General features: G+C 62.1%; 1 protein-coding gene across 1 annotated transcript in view; it reads right to left on the reverse strand.

Annotated features, from left to right (window-relative positions):
* CFAP74 (cilia and flagella associated protein 74) overlaps window positions 1-16888 on the reverse strand; it is a 49087-nt gene that overhangs the window by 11209 nt on the left and 20990 nt on the right. The window contains exons 16-25 of the mRNA XM_039876893.1: window positions 16580-16669; window positions 11870-12034; window positions 10468-10606; window positions 6867-6937; window positions 6240-6362; window positions 3463-3584; window positions 2499-2627; window positions 2216-2303; window positions 1537-1710; window positions 449-588 (exon numbers count right to left, since the gene is read on the reverse strand). Coding sequence (XP_039732827.1) covers window positions 449-588; window positions 1537-1710; window positions 2216-2303; window positions 2499-2627; window positions 3463-3584; window positions 6240-6362; window positions 6867-6937; window positions 10468-10606; window positions 11870-12034; window positions 16580-16669 — 1241 coding nt within the window. The remainder of the gene's footprint in view (window positions 1-448; window positions 589-1536; window positions 1711-2215; window positions 2304-2498; window positions 2628-3462; window positions 3585-6239; window positions 6363-6866; window positions 6938-10467; window positions 10607-11869; window positions 12035-16579; window positions 16670-16888) is intronic.

A 16888-nucleotide genomic window follows, 5' to 3' on the forward strand; every position in this document is an offset into this window, starting at 1 on the left:
AGTGCAGAGGGCGCCCTGCACACCACACACATGTTCACACACATGCCAACGTGCACACGCTCATAGGTACACACGTGCACATGGCACACATCCCTGTGCGTGCTCACACATTCACACACGTTTGCAATGCACACCAGCACACGTGCATGTCCACATGTAACACTCGTGTGCGCACACACTACTCACATGCTCACACCCACGTGTACTCACACATATGCTCACACATGCACACCCACACTTACGTGCACACACACAGGGTCAAGCTGGCCCAGCGTTCAAGGCCGTGGACCCCAGGTGTCTGTACTTGGGTCTGAGGTTCCTGTGGCCAGCAGCGGTGCCCTGGCCAGTGGCTGGAAGGTGTGGGAGGGACGGCCCCTCCCTAGTGTCTGCGGGTGGGGGGGGGCCCTTCACGCTCCTCCCCTCGACACACCCCTCCTGCCAGGCTCACCGGTTGATGACTGACTTGCAGATGAGCTCAAAGCGGTACTCCTTGACCTTGGCCTTTGGGGGCTGAAAGATCACATCAAGTTCCAGAGTTTCCAAAGGCAGGATGGTCCCAAACCCGTCGTTGGGTTGGATGTCCACAAACTGCGAAGGAGAACCGTGGGTGCCAAGGTGACAGCTGGGGAGGGCCAAGGGGCACTGCGTGGACACAGGCGTGGCAGGGTGTGGCGGAGCGTGTGAGTGCAAGGGGTGTTGGTCTGCATGTATGCAATGTGTATGCACAAAGGTGTGCATGTTAGTGTGGTCATGCGTGAGCCCATGTCTGCGAGTGTGAGTGTGTGAGCATGGTTCTCTGTGTCTGTGAGCATGTGTGCGTCTGCATGCATGTGAGCATGCATGTATGTGATTGTGTCTGTGTTTGGGAGTGCGTGAGTGCTCCTGCATGTATGTGAGCATGTGTGTGCACCTGCATACATGTGATTGTGGGTACATATGTGTCTGTATGTGAGACTCTGTCTGCATGTGTGTCTGCATGCAAGCGTGTACACGTTTGAGTGCATGCATGTGAATGTTTAAGTATACGAGTCTATGCATGCACGTGAACACACACGTGGTGTACCTACATGTACGTGAGCATGTGTGTGAGTGCGAGTGTGTGCCTGCATGCAAGTGCATATGTGCACGAGTGTGTTTGTGTCTGTGTGTTGCACGCATGTGACAGGATGGTGGGGTCTGTGTGGGACAGCCCGGGGAGGGGTGCGCGGCAGCCAGGCTGGGACCTCGTCTCAGCTGCCCCGAAGGGCCAGCAGGCAGGGGAACTGGCAGGAAGGGACGGAGAGGGGTCTGGGGTTCCGCGGCACAGCGGGCCAGGGAGACGGGAACAGAGGCGAAGGGACAGCGAGGGGCAGGGTGAGGTGGCGAGAGGGGACCGTGGGGGTGAGGAGAGGGGCAAGCAGAGAGAGAGCGGAGGCCGGGTCCTGGAAGTGGGCGTGGAGTCCGGGGAGGGGTGAGGCCTCCTGGGCTCGGGCGGCAGACGCCTGGCCGGTCTCCAGAGCGTCCCAACCCAGCGCCATGTCCCCACATGCGAGGCACCTTGGGGAGCCCGACGAAGCCGAACTCCTGGGGCAGGAGGGAGTGGTTGCAGAGGCTCACGGGGGCCCTGACGGCCTCGTAGATGGTGCAGTAGCCGAAGTCCACCTCCGACGGGATGAGCTCCAGGTCCGAGGTGGTGACTACGGCGTGGACCGTGAACTCCACCGGTTTGATCTGAAGTGCAGAGGGCCGGCACACTCCTGGTCACAGGCGGCGTCCCCACAGACACGCCCCGCGGTGAGAACAGCAGAGCATTGCCGTGGCCCGTGGGTGCGGCCTTTCACGGACACGCATCTCCCTTAGAAAACCCACTGTCCCGCTGTCCCCGGACCGGGGGGGACGTGAAAGCAGCCGGCACAGAGAGGTGCCGAAGCAGAGGCATGGGGTGCACACGTGCCCGGGCGTCGAGGGCGTGCGCACGTGAGCACCGCGGTCTGAGAGTGCGAAGGGAACCGGGGCGGGAGTGCTGTGGGGGTGCGTGTCTGTGAGCGCGTGGCACGTGGCGCCCGGCCTGGCCAGCTCTCAGAGCGGCTGAACCAGCCACACAAGCCTCCCCTCCTGCCTGCTGTCCAGGAGACAAGTCTGCTGGTCAGGAGACCGGAAACCCGCCAGGGGCCCCGCTGGGGGGCAGAGCCCAGCTCCCCGAGTGCCCGCACCCTGAGAAGTGCCCCGCACACACCTGGTCGGTCACCCGGATTGTCATCGGGGCCTCCAGAACCCTGCTCTCCTTGTCAAAGTACTTCTCTGCGTCTTTTGGGAGGGAGTGTCTGGAAGAGACGCGTGCATGCAAACGCTTTGTTCACGTTTTGCAAAACGAGTGACGCCGGCCTGAGCGAGAGCATCAAAATACGCAAAGTCCACGGAGCGCAAGAGCCTGCGGTGCGCCTGGCGCAGCCGGTGCTCACCCAGGGCGCCCCGTGCCGCCCAAGCCGCCCCCCCCCACGCCGCCCCCCACCCCTCACCGCGGCAGGAACTTGAGCTGCACTGAGAAGGACGACAGGGCCTGGATGTAGCCCGTCTCCGGCAGCAGCTCCATGTGGCCCCTGAGCTCTTTGCACACCTCGAACTTCAGGCGCAGGGCCACTTTCGACCTGCAGCACAAAGGGTGTGAAGGGCCACGAGATGCGACACCGAGCAGTGTCATCCTCACCACCCAGCCGTCCAGGGCGCTTGGTGCACACCAGGGCGAGCCAGGCTGCGCCCCGACGGCAAGGGCAGGAGTCCCCCAGGCGGCTTCTTAGGGGCCGGCTTCCTGCACTGAAATCTAATGGCGATTCTTATAGACAGACACATGACTGGGGTGCGGCCCTGGTTCTCAGAAACCTGAGCGTTTCCTGGGAGGAGGCCTGGAGCCACCCTGGGTGCAGGGGACTGGGGGTGCGACCCGTGCCTGCCTGGGCTTCTGCCCTCCTCCCGCTGGGGCAGGCTGGGCGCCACACTGGCCTGCAGCACAAGCTCTGCAGGACAGCCAGGCCTGGTCAGTGACTGAGCTCCCCTAAGTTCCGTCCCTTCTGCCAAACCAGAACCAGCCGGAGGGGCCAAGGCTGCCCGTGACCAAGCACGTGGGATGCTGTCTCTGTCAGTGCCTCTCCGGCTCCCAGGCGCACGCCCCATGAGGACTCTCCCGGAGCCCCTTCTCCCCGGTTAGGTTGTCCCTTTCCGGGTCAGCATTCGCCCAGTTGGTGGAGTGACTGCTACGCTACAGGATGAGAGGCAGTGGGCTGCCCGAGTGTGGCCAGGGAGCCGATTCCCGTCCCCCTGGGAACCATGGGCCGTGGTCCAGAGCTTCCCAGAACCTTCCGGCTCCCCCTCGGCACACCTTAGATGGTTCTTGCCTGACCCAGGGCTGCTGGGGCCTTTGTCCAGCCTGGCCCTGAGTCGACAGCAATTCAGAAACAGGAGTGGTGGACGCAGTGCCACGCTCACCGTGTGTGGACGAGGATGGAGTCCTGGTACATCCGGTCGTACATGCAGATCTTCAGGTCCACGATGGGCCTCGGCACCCAGACCGGCACGTCGACGGCAACGCCGACAGCTCTGAAATACAGCTGAATTCGAACGCGCAGATTCAGCGACGCGCGTCTCCGCCGGCAGCGCGGTGTTCGGGCGCGTTTCGTAACTCACGGGTAGCGCAGGGTTAATCGTCAGCCCAGCCACGCTCTGGAGTCTGGCTTTCCACAGTGTCGTTTAAAACACCTTTTTTTTTTTTTTAAATGAAATTTTCAAAGAAATTAAGATACGACGGTGTGACGATTGTCACGTGTCTATCAAACAGCTTCATAATCATCATTTTTTGCTGTTTAAGAAAATCCTTCCACTACAGAACAACGCACCACACAGAGAGATGGACACGCCACGCGGCCTTCACTGCTAACACAAAACAGCCGCTCAGAAGCCTCGACGGGACCAGGGAAGGCGACCACTCCTTATGGGCCAACAGCCCATGGGACTGGGTGGGGGACACAGATGGGGGGACTGCTCCCCTTTCTACGGCCTGCAGGACTTGGGACGCTGGGGACACACCAGCCACCAGATCCTAGGCCACAGGGTTGCCAAAACATGGAATCCATTTGCGGGGCCAGAGACAGGAAGACGGGGCGGAATAAACAAACACGCTAGCAAAGTGGGGTGCCAGAGAGAGAAAACACGCTAGCAAAGCGGGGTGCCAGAGAGAGAGCTGGGAGTGCCGTCACGGGAAACGGCGGGCTGCCGCCTGGGGATGTCTTGGGGCTCCTCACCGCACTGCCCGCCACGATGAGAAAGCACCGGGTCAGCGGCCAGGTGAGCAGGTGACGAGTTGACACGTGACATGCCGGGCTGAAGAAAGACCTGAGACTTGGAGGACACACAGGGGAAGCTGCAGAGGGTCCGCGAGCAGACGGGTGAGGTCTGCGGCGGAAGGCCCCCCTGCCGGAGTCCAGCGGACTGAGAAGGGAAGGCGGGTCTGGGGCGTCACGGGGACACGAGAGAGGGCCAGCCTGCACAGGGGCCGTTCTCGCTGAGAAACCGTGGGCCGCGTCCCCGAGGCTGGTGGGGAGGTGTCTATAGGTGGGCAGAACGCAGACCCTGTCACCAGGGGTCCATCTAGAGAACACAGGTGGGCGGGCCCAGGAATCTGGACTCCGAGGCAGGAGGCGGACGGCTGGCACCTGCTCCCTGCTGGGGCCAGAAGAAGGGAGGGGAGCGGCCGGGGCCCTTACTGCTCTGGTCCTCCCGGCAGGGCCTCTACAGGCTGGCACTTCCCTTGACCCAAGGTCCTCACCCGCCAGGCTATCCACTCTAAGCACTCTGGTCACCAAGTCCTGGTTCTTGCTCCTTCCTGTCACCACTGCAGAGGCCCTGTGGGCAGTGGGGCATCTTCCAGGATAGCCCGGAGCAGTGTGAGTGTGGTGGCATGCTGTGGGTGCCGCATCACTCCTCATGGGACACACGCAGAGCACAGGCTCCCAGTGGGGAGGAGGGGGAGGCGAGGTGCTGAGCACAAATGCACGACGTGGTCACACCGGACAGGGACGGCCCCCTGCCTAGGGCCGTGGTGCCGGGTATGATGTCCCCAGGCGGTGGAGGCACAGTCGGAGGAGAGTCCAGTGGTGCCCAGGACAGCTGAGCGAAACCCAGGCAGTAAGGGCCAAGAAAGCGGGTAAACAAAAGAGACTGCACGTTGCATTTTATCTCGATCATACGGAAGTGCCGGGGAGGCTCGCTGGGGGCCGGGCCGGCGTGGAGGGTTTTCGTCCTTCCACACGAGAAAGACAGTGACGTGGGACTTGGGGCTGGGAAAGCGGGGGCTGTTCGTGGAATGAATGGAGTTTGCAAACGAAAGGGTACGATGGAGTCAACAGCAAGTCGACCGGACCGACGATGTCACGGAATAAATGACAAACATAAATCAAGACAGAAAGAGTAACACCAAGTACACCAGCTGCTACGTTGTGTGAACACAGTGGATTCTCCCCCTGAAGGCGGGGGACGTTAGATCAGGCTGACAGGCAAAACCTGGCTCCTTAAAAGACGCAAAATTAAAAAAAAAAAAAAAGGATGACCGTGGGGGCCGGAGCGGGCAGGGCTGGAGCGGGCAGGGCCCTCATCCTCAGATCGGCTGGAATTTCAAGGCCTCGCAGGATAAGGAGGGATGTTTGGTTCTGGCGAAAGGCACGATTCACAACAACGAAACCACCATAAACCCTCATGCGCCGAACAGTAAAGCAGCTGCATAAAAGCCCACGCGGCAGCCGCGGAAGGAGGACCCGTCAGAAGCGTAACCACGAGGAGAAGCTGCCGAGCGGCAGGGACAGGGAGGGACGGGCGACGTCCACGGCCCCGTCTTCGTTCGCACACACCGCATTTATGGATTCGGCCTTGCCTTTGGTCACCAATCCAGAGATCGCGAGCGAGGTCTGTGAGTGCATGCACATGCGTGTGCGCACGTGTGCACACGGGTGTGCGTGCATGTGTATGTGCACATGCGCGTGAGTGTTATGAGTGTGAGCGTGTACGTGTGTGTCCTTGTGCAGTGTGTGAGCGTGGACGTGTGCACGTGTTGGGGGCCGACCATCTGTGCCATCAACTAGCAGCACAAGTGTGGGGGGCTCGGGCAGCGGCCCCGTGGCCGTGTGAGGAGGGAGTGCGAGGGGCGGGCCCTGTGCCCAGGACGGGTCCGCCCTGCAGTGACCGTGTGTGCGGAGCGTCTGCGGGACACTTACTGTCGGGCACTCCTGATTGTTGAACGTGACCTTGAACCGGGTCTGGACGGCTCCTGGGATGACCGGGGAGAAGATGACGGGCACTTTGACGGCACTGAAAGGGCCGATGTCACCCTCCGTGATCTGCGTGGGGGACGGATGCCGCTGCCCGTCAGGCTCCATTCTGTGAAGACGCCTCCCACCGCCCTCCCTGCAGCCGCCTCGCTGTGAGGTGAGTGTGGCGAGACACACGTGCTCGGGACGTCCCCTCGGCCACGCAGACACCGGTCCCAAGACTGGCCCTGCACTGCGAGGACTTCCTGCCCAGGCCCCAGCCAAGGGCGGAGCAAAGGGTGGCCCGAAGGCCTCCCCAACACTGCCACTGCCATGTGCACGGCTGGCCTTGGCGACACCCTGCCCTTGCACGCGTGTGTGCGCACATGATGCCCTGCACCCAGGAAACAGCCACTGCTGCTCCGGTCCTGCCAGACTCCGGCTTGGGACGGGGGTGGCCGGACGCAGGCTGAGACGGCAAGTTGCCCAGAGGCTTCGCTTCCAGTGGCCAGTAAGGCTAGTCTGGCTCCAGTCAAAGCAAGGGGGGTCAATGGGCCAGCAGGGTGTGGCTGTGGGCAGGTGGGCCTCACTGACCTCTCCCAGCGAGATCTCCATCTGCTCCTCGTTGGGGGACACGGTCATGACAGTGGTCACCATCTCTGATTCTGGAAGAGAAGGGGCTTCAGACGTGAGGGCTCGCCAGGCAGGGAAGGGACAGCTCTGCCTAGGCCCGCCGGAGATGCGGTCAGCCCCTCCCCATCCTCCTGGAGCCGTGGCACCCATGGGCGAGCTGGGGTGTCAGGGTGTGGTCTGGCCCCAGCTGCTGCGTGTGGGGGGCACCGCCCTTGGGAGCAGGAAGCTGGGGCAGGACGGGGGATGGGCGGCCGGAGGGGCTGGCCCCAGGACGCATGGGGGTCGAAGCCCAAGTAAGGGCGGAGAGGAGTGGACGGAGCGAGGCGGTCAGCCCTCAGCATTTGCTCTGAAGCGGGAGGACCGGGGACAGCGCGGTCAGCGATCCTGGGTCAAGATGAGGAGATGTCACGCGGGACTGAGGTAGAGGCTGGGGCAGAGGACGGAGGCTGCGGGGCGTGGCCTGGGGCAGGGAGGGGCGCGGGCTCCCCACCTCCTGCAGGGCGGGTGCTGTGGGGGTGGGAGCCCCGCCTGCTGCCGGAATTTCTAGCGACCTGGTGCAGCACGAGGACCGCTGAGTCCTGACAGCTTAAACACGATCACCTTCCAAGGACCGTTCCCGCATAACCGAACCCCGGAGCCACAGCTCCCCAGGTACTTCGTTCTGTCTGCGTGCGTGCTGCCAGCATGCTCTGGTCGTGGTTTCCCCGCTGCTGGGCTGCAGATTCTGACCTGCCCCTTGGGGCTTGGGGGAGCACCCTGAGAACCAGCAGACCATTTGTCGGGAAAGCTCCTGAAAGCACATGCCGGTCCCTCTCGGAGGTGGTCCTGGCTTTGCACACAACAAAGCGGGATGGGAGCGGCCACGGCCAGCGTCTCTTCCAGGTCACTCCTCGCCTCTGCCCGCCCGCCAGGCCGTGCGCCATGAGGAGCCCCCGGCTCTGCACCCTGGGCACCGCAGGTGGCCAGACCGTGCCCCCAGGGGTGGGCACCACTTCTGGGGCTGAGGTTGTAAAGGCAGTAGGCCCTCAGCTCTGGGCTCCTGCGCTTGGTGGGCTGTTGCCCCGGGCAGGGCAGGTGGCAGGTCCTTTTCTGCCTCAGAGTAACTGCCGTGACAGCCCGGACCCGAGCCAGGGGTCGGGCGCTTCGCTCTGCGTGTGCGGTGGTGGCGGCTGGCGTCCCTCGGGGTCCCAGTGCGTACCGCGCTGGCTCACTGGGAACACAGTGCCATTTCATGGGTCCGAGAGTCGGGCCCGTCCGTGCCCAGTGCTGCCTTCTCCAGGCGTCCGTCCTATACTGTCCGTCGCAGAGTGGACATTTACTTACTTCCTGGGTGTGGAGCAAATGTGTTTTAATGCTCCAGAAAATTCTCAGCAAAAGCCGCTGTCAGCACTGCCTTTCCCGACCCCGGGAGACGAGTCCGAGCCCCTCGCTCTGTCCTCCGTGGCCCCCCCGCTTCCTTCCCGTTTCCACCTGCGTCTCTGTCTGCACGTGGGAAGTTCCGCGGGGTCCGTCTTCTCGGGCACCAATTCTCCCTCGGCGACATCGAACCCGCAGTTCAACCCCTTGACTGGGGTTTCGCTTTCAATGATCGTGTCTTTACTTCCAGAAGTTTTATGGGATCGATTTTCAGACTGACTCTACCTTATTCCTTTGGGATGTTTTCCAAGGTGTTAAGCAGGCTCCGCCCCCCCTGGCCCCCCGCAACCCGTGTCCACGCTGGGCGTGTGTGTGATTTCTAGGCCCTCGGGTGAGGGGGCCCCACCTCTGGCAAGGCTGCCCGCAGAAGTTGTGGGAGGCTGTGCCTCCCTGTTCTGGGGCCACTTCAGAGACCAGGGAAGCTGTCTAATCAGGAGAGAGAAGAAGATGTAGAAGGGCAAACAGGCTGTAAAATGAGATTAGAAGAAAAAGAGGAAAAAAAAGCAGGACCCACATAAAGCGCAAAGTAAGACGGTAGGAACAAGTGCCAACACCTCGAGAGCTACGATAAACGTAAACAGACCACATCCTCTGGAAAGAGCCAAAGACCGTCGGACCGATGAACAGACGGCGGAGTTTAAGACCTCGATACTGTAAACTACAAAACGTTGCTGGAAAAAGTTTAAGACCCAACTAAATGGGAAGATGCACGGTATGGATCGAAAGACTCAATACTGATGTCGGTTCTCCCCAAATTGATCTATAGATTCAGCAATAGGCCAAACATATGCCAGGCTTTTTTTTTTTTTTTGGTAGAAATCAACGTTATTCCTAACATTTATCCAGAAATGAAAAGTACCCAAAATATCCAAAGCAAATAAATATATACATGAAGAACAACGAGACTATATGGCTTCAGGAGCCACCGTAATGGAGTTCGACAGAAATAACAAGTCAATCCGACGGAGACCACACGTGGCGGCAGCGGCTGGACGTCCCCAGAGGAAAGGAACCTGGACCCGCCCTCCCACCACACCTGGGGGCAGCTCCCGAAGGGCCGGGACCTGAACGTGAAGCCACGTCCACGTCGCTGTCATCTTGGGGTGGGAAAAATGGGCTATAACGACGCCAAATCCTAAACCTCGGAAGAAAAGGCGGGAAGGTTCGCAAACGTTAAAATTAAGAACTTTAGGAAAAGAAGTCGTCAATGCAGTAAAAAGACTTGGAGGCAATGTTTGCAGCATCACTCAAGGACGAAGTGCTTAGTGTCTGGTATGTGGGAAAACTCGTGTGAATCAATACACAAAAAGGACAAGTCCCGGTGCAGGGAAGCGTGAGACACTGACACAGCTCACGCACAAGAGGCTGCGACGGGCCAGGGCGGCCGCTGGCGGAGTGTGAGTGGACGTGACCGCGCCGGCGAGGACCTGGGCTGTCGCTACAGAAGCGAAGCCTCTGCCGTGTGATGCCGTGGGGACGCGGGGGGCACGCCCCACGGAAGCCCACGCGCGAGGGGACGTGCCCTCTGCACGTCCAACGCCCCGAGTGGAGCCGTCGGCGCCCACGAGCGCGGCCGCCCTCCGCACGGACAGGAAAGACGGCCACACGTCGGCGTGGACCAGCTCCCGGCTCCATGCTGAGTGGCTCGGAGGCTGACGTGGGAGAGACCCAGCCCCTGGGGACACGTGCTCACGGACGGGCACACGACGGGGAGGCCAGGGGCCCGAGAATTCCGCACGGTGTCAGGGCTCAGGCCGGCCCACAGGGACGCCCGTGCTTCCCAAGCTCGGCGCTGGGTCCCCGCGCCGCCGCTGCGGTCTGCACGCTCGGGGCTCAGGGCGGCCCCAGGCGGCCGGCGCCTCTGGGGGCCCCATTGGGCTGAGCCCCCTGGCCCGTCTGCCTCTCAAGGCCGCCGTGCCGCTGGGCCGGAGCCCCTCAGGCATCCCAGCCAGGCCCTCGGGGCAGCGAGGAGGACCAAGCCCGCGTCCGGCCGGATGTCCCACGCTGGGACTTGTCCCGTGAGCTCCAACACGAGGGCCAACGTCAATCCATGCCGGGACCACTGTCACCCGAGTACGGGCTTGTTCCTCGTTTCCTGTCACTCAGACCCAAAGCCCCGAGGAAAGCCCGCCCGCCGGCACGTCACCTGTGGGGCGCCCGCTGTCCTGCTCCCGCTGGCTGCGCGCGTCCACTGTGGAGGACTCATTCGCGTCCACCTGCTGCTCGGAGACGTTGCTGGCGACCTTCTCATAGAAACTTTTCTCTTCGTACGTGAAGACGCTGCTCTGGAGAGGGAATGCGACACCCCTGCGGCGGGCTCCATGTGCCTTTCCCGCCCGCCGCCGCCGGGAGGGCTGCGTGCAGAGCCTGGCCTGACCTGGGCTGGGCTGCTGGCTTCTGCACGGCCCCCAGACCACAGCAGCAGGTCGCCCAGGGGCCCAGGGCCGGCTCTGCATGCCTGTGCCCGGCCGGCTCCTCCTCTGCGGTCCCCACATGCCCTGACGCCCCGCCTGGAGCCCACGGTGGGCCAGGCTCCGTCTTGTGCTGACCCTCCGCCCTCCTGAGCTCGGGGACACCAGGCTTCTCCCCCCGAGGGACAGCCACCCCAGGCTCCAGCTCCATGCCCTCCTGGCTTCCGCCTGGCTGCAGGCCCCATGTCTGCTCCTTGCTCGAGTGTCACAGCCACCCGGTCCTCTCGCCTGTGCTTGCAGCAGGGTGACCGGGTGCCTGCCACCGTGGCTCAGAGGCTTACGGCGGAGGGCAGCCTGTGATCAAAGGCACTGCTTGGGTGGAGCCACCATCTGGCTGGACATATATCCACGAGGAGGAGACAGAGCCAGTGCCCGTGGAGTGTGCTGAGGGGCCTGGCCCATGTCCCTCAGCAAGCCCGCCCCGTGCCCCTGCGTCACCCACCATCCCACTGGCCCTGCTCTAGGTGCATACCTGGCCCCTCGACCTCTGCCACAGCAGCCGGTCCACATGGGTGCTGGGGACCGCCACCTCCCCCTCCCTGGGGGAGCCCAGTCCAAGCCTTTGCCAAGACCCCTCAGCAGGGCGGACAGAGCCACATGGCGGGAGCTAAAGGCAGTGTCCCCCCCCCCGTCCCCAGCCCCAGTCATCCCCCAGGTGTGCTGGGCGGGGCAGCAGGTCCTCCATGGTGCTCTGAGGCCGCTTCCGCTCGCTCGGGGGCATATCGTGAAGGACCACTGTGCGCCTTGGAGACAGTCCTCCGTGGTTTGCAGGCGCTGGGACTTAAGGGGTGCACCAGGAGCGGTGGCCCCCGGGCTGAGGCTTGGTGCTCCTGGCCACTGCTTTGTCACCACATGCTCAAGAGGGGTCGGTGTCCTACAGCTACTTCACCTGGGGCCTGGCGGCCCCAGATGTCCTCGAACTGAGACCAACTTCCGCCTCGCCTGACCAGGGTGCCCCCCCCCCCTCCCCGTCCTCCAGCCCGTGCAGTCCAGCTCCGCGGCGTCATCGCTCGAGTCGCTGGCAGGACTGTGTCCTGGGGGCCACGCCCGTGCTGAGTGGCCATGGCCGACACTCACGATTTTCATGACCGACTGGGAGATGTCCGTCTCGGAGTCCTCCAATGCCAAAAGGAACCTGAAGCTGGTGCCCAGGCCGCCGACGTTGGTCAGCGTGATGACCCGGGACGTGGTCTCGCCCACCACGTAGCTGCCGAAGTCGATGAGCTCCTTGTCGAGAGACAGCTGCCAACAGACCCCGAGTGAGCAGGGCGACCACACCAGACCCACGGCGCGGTCCCCTCCTGCCCGGGGCTGCGGCTGCATCTGGGGACATGGCCACAGATGTGCGGGCTGCTCAGGACCCTTTGGAGCACCTGAGTCCAACTTCTGAAAAGCTGAGCCAGCGAAAGGGCAACAAGCTGCTGAGCCACACACAGACGAGGGGCCCTCAGACGCAGCCGCCTGCGTAAGAGCCGCTCTGAGGGCTGCACCTGTGTGACTGCACGATGTGACTCTCCAGAAAGATCAGAACCAAGGCCATAATAAAAAGATCAGCAGTTACACGTTAATGAAAGATTCCACGACAAACGCCACGCAGGTCTGATGGCAGATCATCAAAATGCACGAAGCAGGACCTGACAGACGGGGAGAGGCAGAACTGTACCCCACTTCCGTTACCAGAGCAGACAGACCACCAGACAGATAAGGGGGAAACAGGGCGCGAACAACTGGGACCCGGAGGGCCTGACAGACGGGCTATGGCACCCCATGGTGACACCCCACAGTGACACTTCACAGTGACACCCCACAGTGATGTTCGCGACAGAGACACCCCCTCACAGTGACACAATTTCTCACAGTGAGCTAACACTTCTACAGAGACATCTCCCCAGTGACGATTTCACACAGTGACACTCCCACAGAGAGACACTCTATGGTAACACCCCACACAGCTTAATAAACTTAATAGCGACATCCCCACAGCGACACCCCCAGAGCAGCACCCCGCACAGTGGCACCCCCACCGCAGCGAGCGCGCTCTGCTGGGGGCACCGGCCCGTCTTAGGGAGACGCCACGGGGGCGCCTCGAGTTGGGTCTCCGCACTCTGGGGAAGAGGCTGTCACACGAGCTCGGCGGGAAGCAGCCGGAATCCATGACCGAAGGAAAACTGGAAAAGTCACAAATCCGTGGAAACCGACGCACTCCGAGCCAACCAGCGCGTCAAAGAAGAACTCGCCAGAACTCGCCTGGGGACAAACGGGAAGACGCCACGGACCAAACCCCGCGGGGCGGGGGGCGGAGTTAGGGGTCCCGGCTGTGAGCGTGACTTAGGAAACGGACCCTCTCAAGTCAGCCGCCCGCGCCGCGCCCGAAGGGCCTGGGAGGGAAGAAGGCTAAACCGGGGGCCGGCGGGGGGCGCGGGGTGCAGACCGCACAGCACGGATGGACGACAGGACGGGGACGCGGCACAGAGGCCGCGAGGAGGCCGGCGGAACCCACATGAGGACCCGCACTCTGAAGCCAGAGATGGCGGCGGGTGGCGTGGGGGGGGGTGCGCTGTGCACGGTGCGCGGGCCAGGTGGGCGGGCGACCCATTTCCCAGCTACAGGTCCCCAGACTTTGAGAAGCCGCATGGAGACAGGTGGGAGCGCCGCCCCTCCGGTGATGCTGAGCTGGACGCAGCGCCCGGTGGCCTTCGGTGGCCGCGCTCTGGCAGGGATCGCTTCGGCCCATCTGGCCATCGTCCGCTCTCCTTTTTCATGACGGAGCCCCTGACATGCAGCCGGACACACGGCTGCCCCGGAAGACTGTGCCCGCCTTTTACAAGTGAGGGAGAAATTAAGGCAGGCCCAGGTAAACAAACAAAAGCCGCCTGCAGGACACCAGACACGGGGAGCACGTGGGGGAGACGGGAGGGCGGGGGGGCGACCGGCCCCTCGGGAAAGCGAGCACGATTTGGTTTCCACGTGATTTAAGAGACTCATACATTTTTTAAAGAGGCAATGATTGGTCCGAAAGCTGGTATTATTGTATCTTGGGTTTGGAGCTCCACGTTTTGTTTCCTGCGTAACAGAGACTAACGCACTTGCAAAAATGATCGGTTTACGTTACTGGACACGCAAGTTATAAAAGCAGAATTCTGGGGCACTGACGCCTGGAGGGGGGATGTGGCTGGCCGTGCAGCAGTGAGAGCTCCACGGCCTGATGCGAAGCTGCCAGAATCCGCGTCAGAGCTGGGACCTTCGGGTGTTAAGTGGGATCTCCATGGTAACCACAAAGAAAACAGATATAGAAGTGCGTAGAAGGAAACGAGGAAGGAATTTAAACACTTCACTACAAAAGATTCAACCAAACACAAAGGAAGACCACAGTGCAGGGACCGAAGATTGAGAAAAGCTACAGGGCACAGAGGGGCCGAGGGGGACGCGGGCAGAAGCGAGCCCTTCTGTGTCAAACCGCCTTAACCCTTGACGAGGACGGGAGCCCTGCCATTCACGACAGTGGGGACGGACCCTGAGGCCCGTGTGCTGAGCAAAACGGGTCAGACACAAAAGGGCCAACCCCGTCCGATGCCCCTTACGTAAGGCGCCCAGAGGAGCAAACGCAGAGGCAGAGAGCACAGCGGGCCAGGGCTGGGGGAGGGGCTGGGCGGGGTTTTCGTCCTGCAGGATGGGGGACATCTGCCATGGACGCCAGTGACGGGCTCGGCTAGGGACGCACGGGCACCACTGGGCTGTGCCCCTTGCGTTTACGATGGGGAATTCTACGCTGTGTTAGCTTTAGCACAAGAAAAGCTTGAAGGAGAAATTGAGAGAGAGAGAGACTGAAGGATGTCATAGTCCAGCACGATACGTGATCTCATCTCCCGGCTCCGAAAGCTGGCCTGGGGACGGCTGGGCACACGCGGATGTGGACGGCGACGGGTGGTCAGTAGGGCTGTTGCTGGTCTCGTTAGTGCAGACTGTCAGCCCACACTCCCGTCCCTCCCGCTTTGGGCCTGCTCTCCCGTGTGGCATGGCACTGTGGGGGGCGTGTCTCCACCTCGGTGACGGGGACAGAGGGGCTGCCGCCTGGCTCGCTTCGGCCAGCAGACTGTTCGGGAGATGTGAAGTGAGGGGGGCTGAAATGTGCTTGTGTGGCGGCCCAGTCGTCCCCTGTGAGCGGCCCGTGCTGGGGAAGCTGCTGCCCAGAGGCTGGGGCCCCCGGCTCACCTGCGGCCTGGAGCACAGCTGCCCGGCCCGGCCCGGCCCGGCCCAGCCGGGGTCCGCCGAACCAGCGGCGGCCTGCACACCTGTGAGCGTGTGACGCAAGCTTGTTGCGGGCACAGGCTGTGAATTTAGGCACCGTTTGTGTGCCACATCGTGTGGTCAGTGCTGACCAGTGCGGTTAGGGGACACTGGCGTGGTGGTTTCTGTAGAAGACCCTTCTTTGTTTGAGATGCCAAGTCCTAGGAGGGGGCGTGAGCGCTGGGCTAATTTACTCGGGAGAGGATCAGGTAGGTGGACAGAGGAAGCAAACGTGGGCCGCTGGACCCGGGTGGTGGCGTGCGGGCGTCCGGGGTAGCATTCCCGGTGCTTCTCACTGTGCTCGGAATAGTTCTTAGGAAAATAATCAGTTCTGCACAGCGAAGGGAACGTGGACAGGACATAAAGGCACCCGTGGAACGGGAAAGAGTCGCAAACCATTTCTCTGATGACGGAGTCGCGTACGAAACACATAAAGAACTCGTGCAGCTCAACGGCAAAACAAAACAAACCAAAACCAAGCAAAAAACAAGCAACGCAGCTCGAAAATGCGCAGAGGACCTGAACAGACACCTTTCCAAAGAGCACATGCGCACGGCCAACAGGTACGTGAAACGATGCTCGACACCACTAGTCATCAGGCAGATGCGAACCCAAAGCACCGCGAGGTCTCCCCTCACGCCGTCAGAACGGCTGTCGTCAAGAAGTCGACCCACAGCGACAGCTGCTGAGCATGTGGACAAAGGGGACCCTCGTGGACTGGTGGTGGGACTGCGAACCGGTGCAGCCACCACGGAAAGCAGTCTGGAGGATCCTCGAAAGGTCAAGATCGGGCTACCTACCACCCGCAGTGCCGCCGCTGGGTATTCGTCTGAAGACGCCCGAAACGCTACCTCGAAGGGACGCGCATGCGCCCGCGTGCCCTGCGGCCGCAGCTGAACCCCGAGCTGCGGAGGCACCTGGGTGTCCATCGACAGATGGCCGGGCCGGGGCTGTGGTCTCACAGGCAGCGGGGTTTTACTCAGCCATAGAAAAGGAGGAAATCCTGCCATGTGCCAGGTGGACAGACCTTCGGGGCATCGAGCTAAGCGAAGTCAGAGACAGACAGACAGACAGGCAGCATTTACTGTACGATCTCGTTTTACGTGGAACCGATAAGAAAGGGGACTCACAGATTTGGGGAGCAGACGGCGATTGCCGGAGGCGGGTGGGGGTCTGGAAACGGGTGGAGGGGCGCAGGGCACACACTCCAGCCGTAAGAGAAATCGGTTCTAGGGACGAGATGCACGGCCCGGCGACTACAGTCAAGAAAAATCGAGGGGACACCGCAGAGCCGGCCAGGGCCTCCCGGACGAGCCCCGGTTCGCCCGAGCGCAGGCCCTGAAGTCTGGGCCTGCCTCGCGAGGTTCGTTTTCCAGCGGCTTCTCTGAGCACCCCGTGCTCATCGCCCCGACCTGAGCCCACGGCGGGGACGCAGCGGCCTGCACGCTGCCCCGGCCAGAGCCTCCCGGAAAACGCTGGCAGAGAAGCCGCGGCACTTACGGAGCACTTCTTTGTGGAGCACTTCAGTGGGACAGAGAACCTGCCTGTCTGGGCCAGGAACGAGACGCTTCCTTCCAGGTCTTTGTTTATCTGAAAATAAAAGCGTCCGACCCGCACGGACGTTTGCAGCGTCTCCCACGTGTGACGTCTATGTAATCAGGGCCTCGGCCTGGGCACGCCTGCCAAGTGGCAGCAGACAGAGGGGTCAGCAGGACGTGTCCGGCAGGGCCACACGCTGGCCAGGAGCCCCCGTCACACCCGCTCAGACCCAGGAGCACGCACGGTCGCACCTGCCAGCTCCTGAGCGGG

This window comes from Pteropus medius, unplaced genomic scaffold, assembly GCF_902729225.1.
Source record: "Pteropus medius unplaced genomic scaffold, Ma_sr-lr_union100, whole genome shotgun sequence".
Lineage (NCBI taxonomy): Eukaryota > Metazoa > Chordata > Mammalia > Chiroptera > Pteropodidae > Pteropus > Pteropus medius.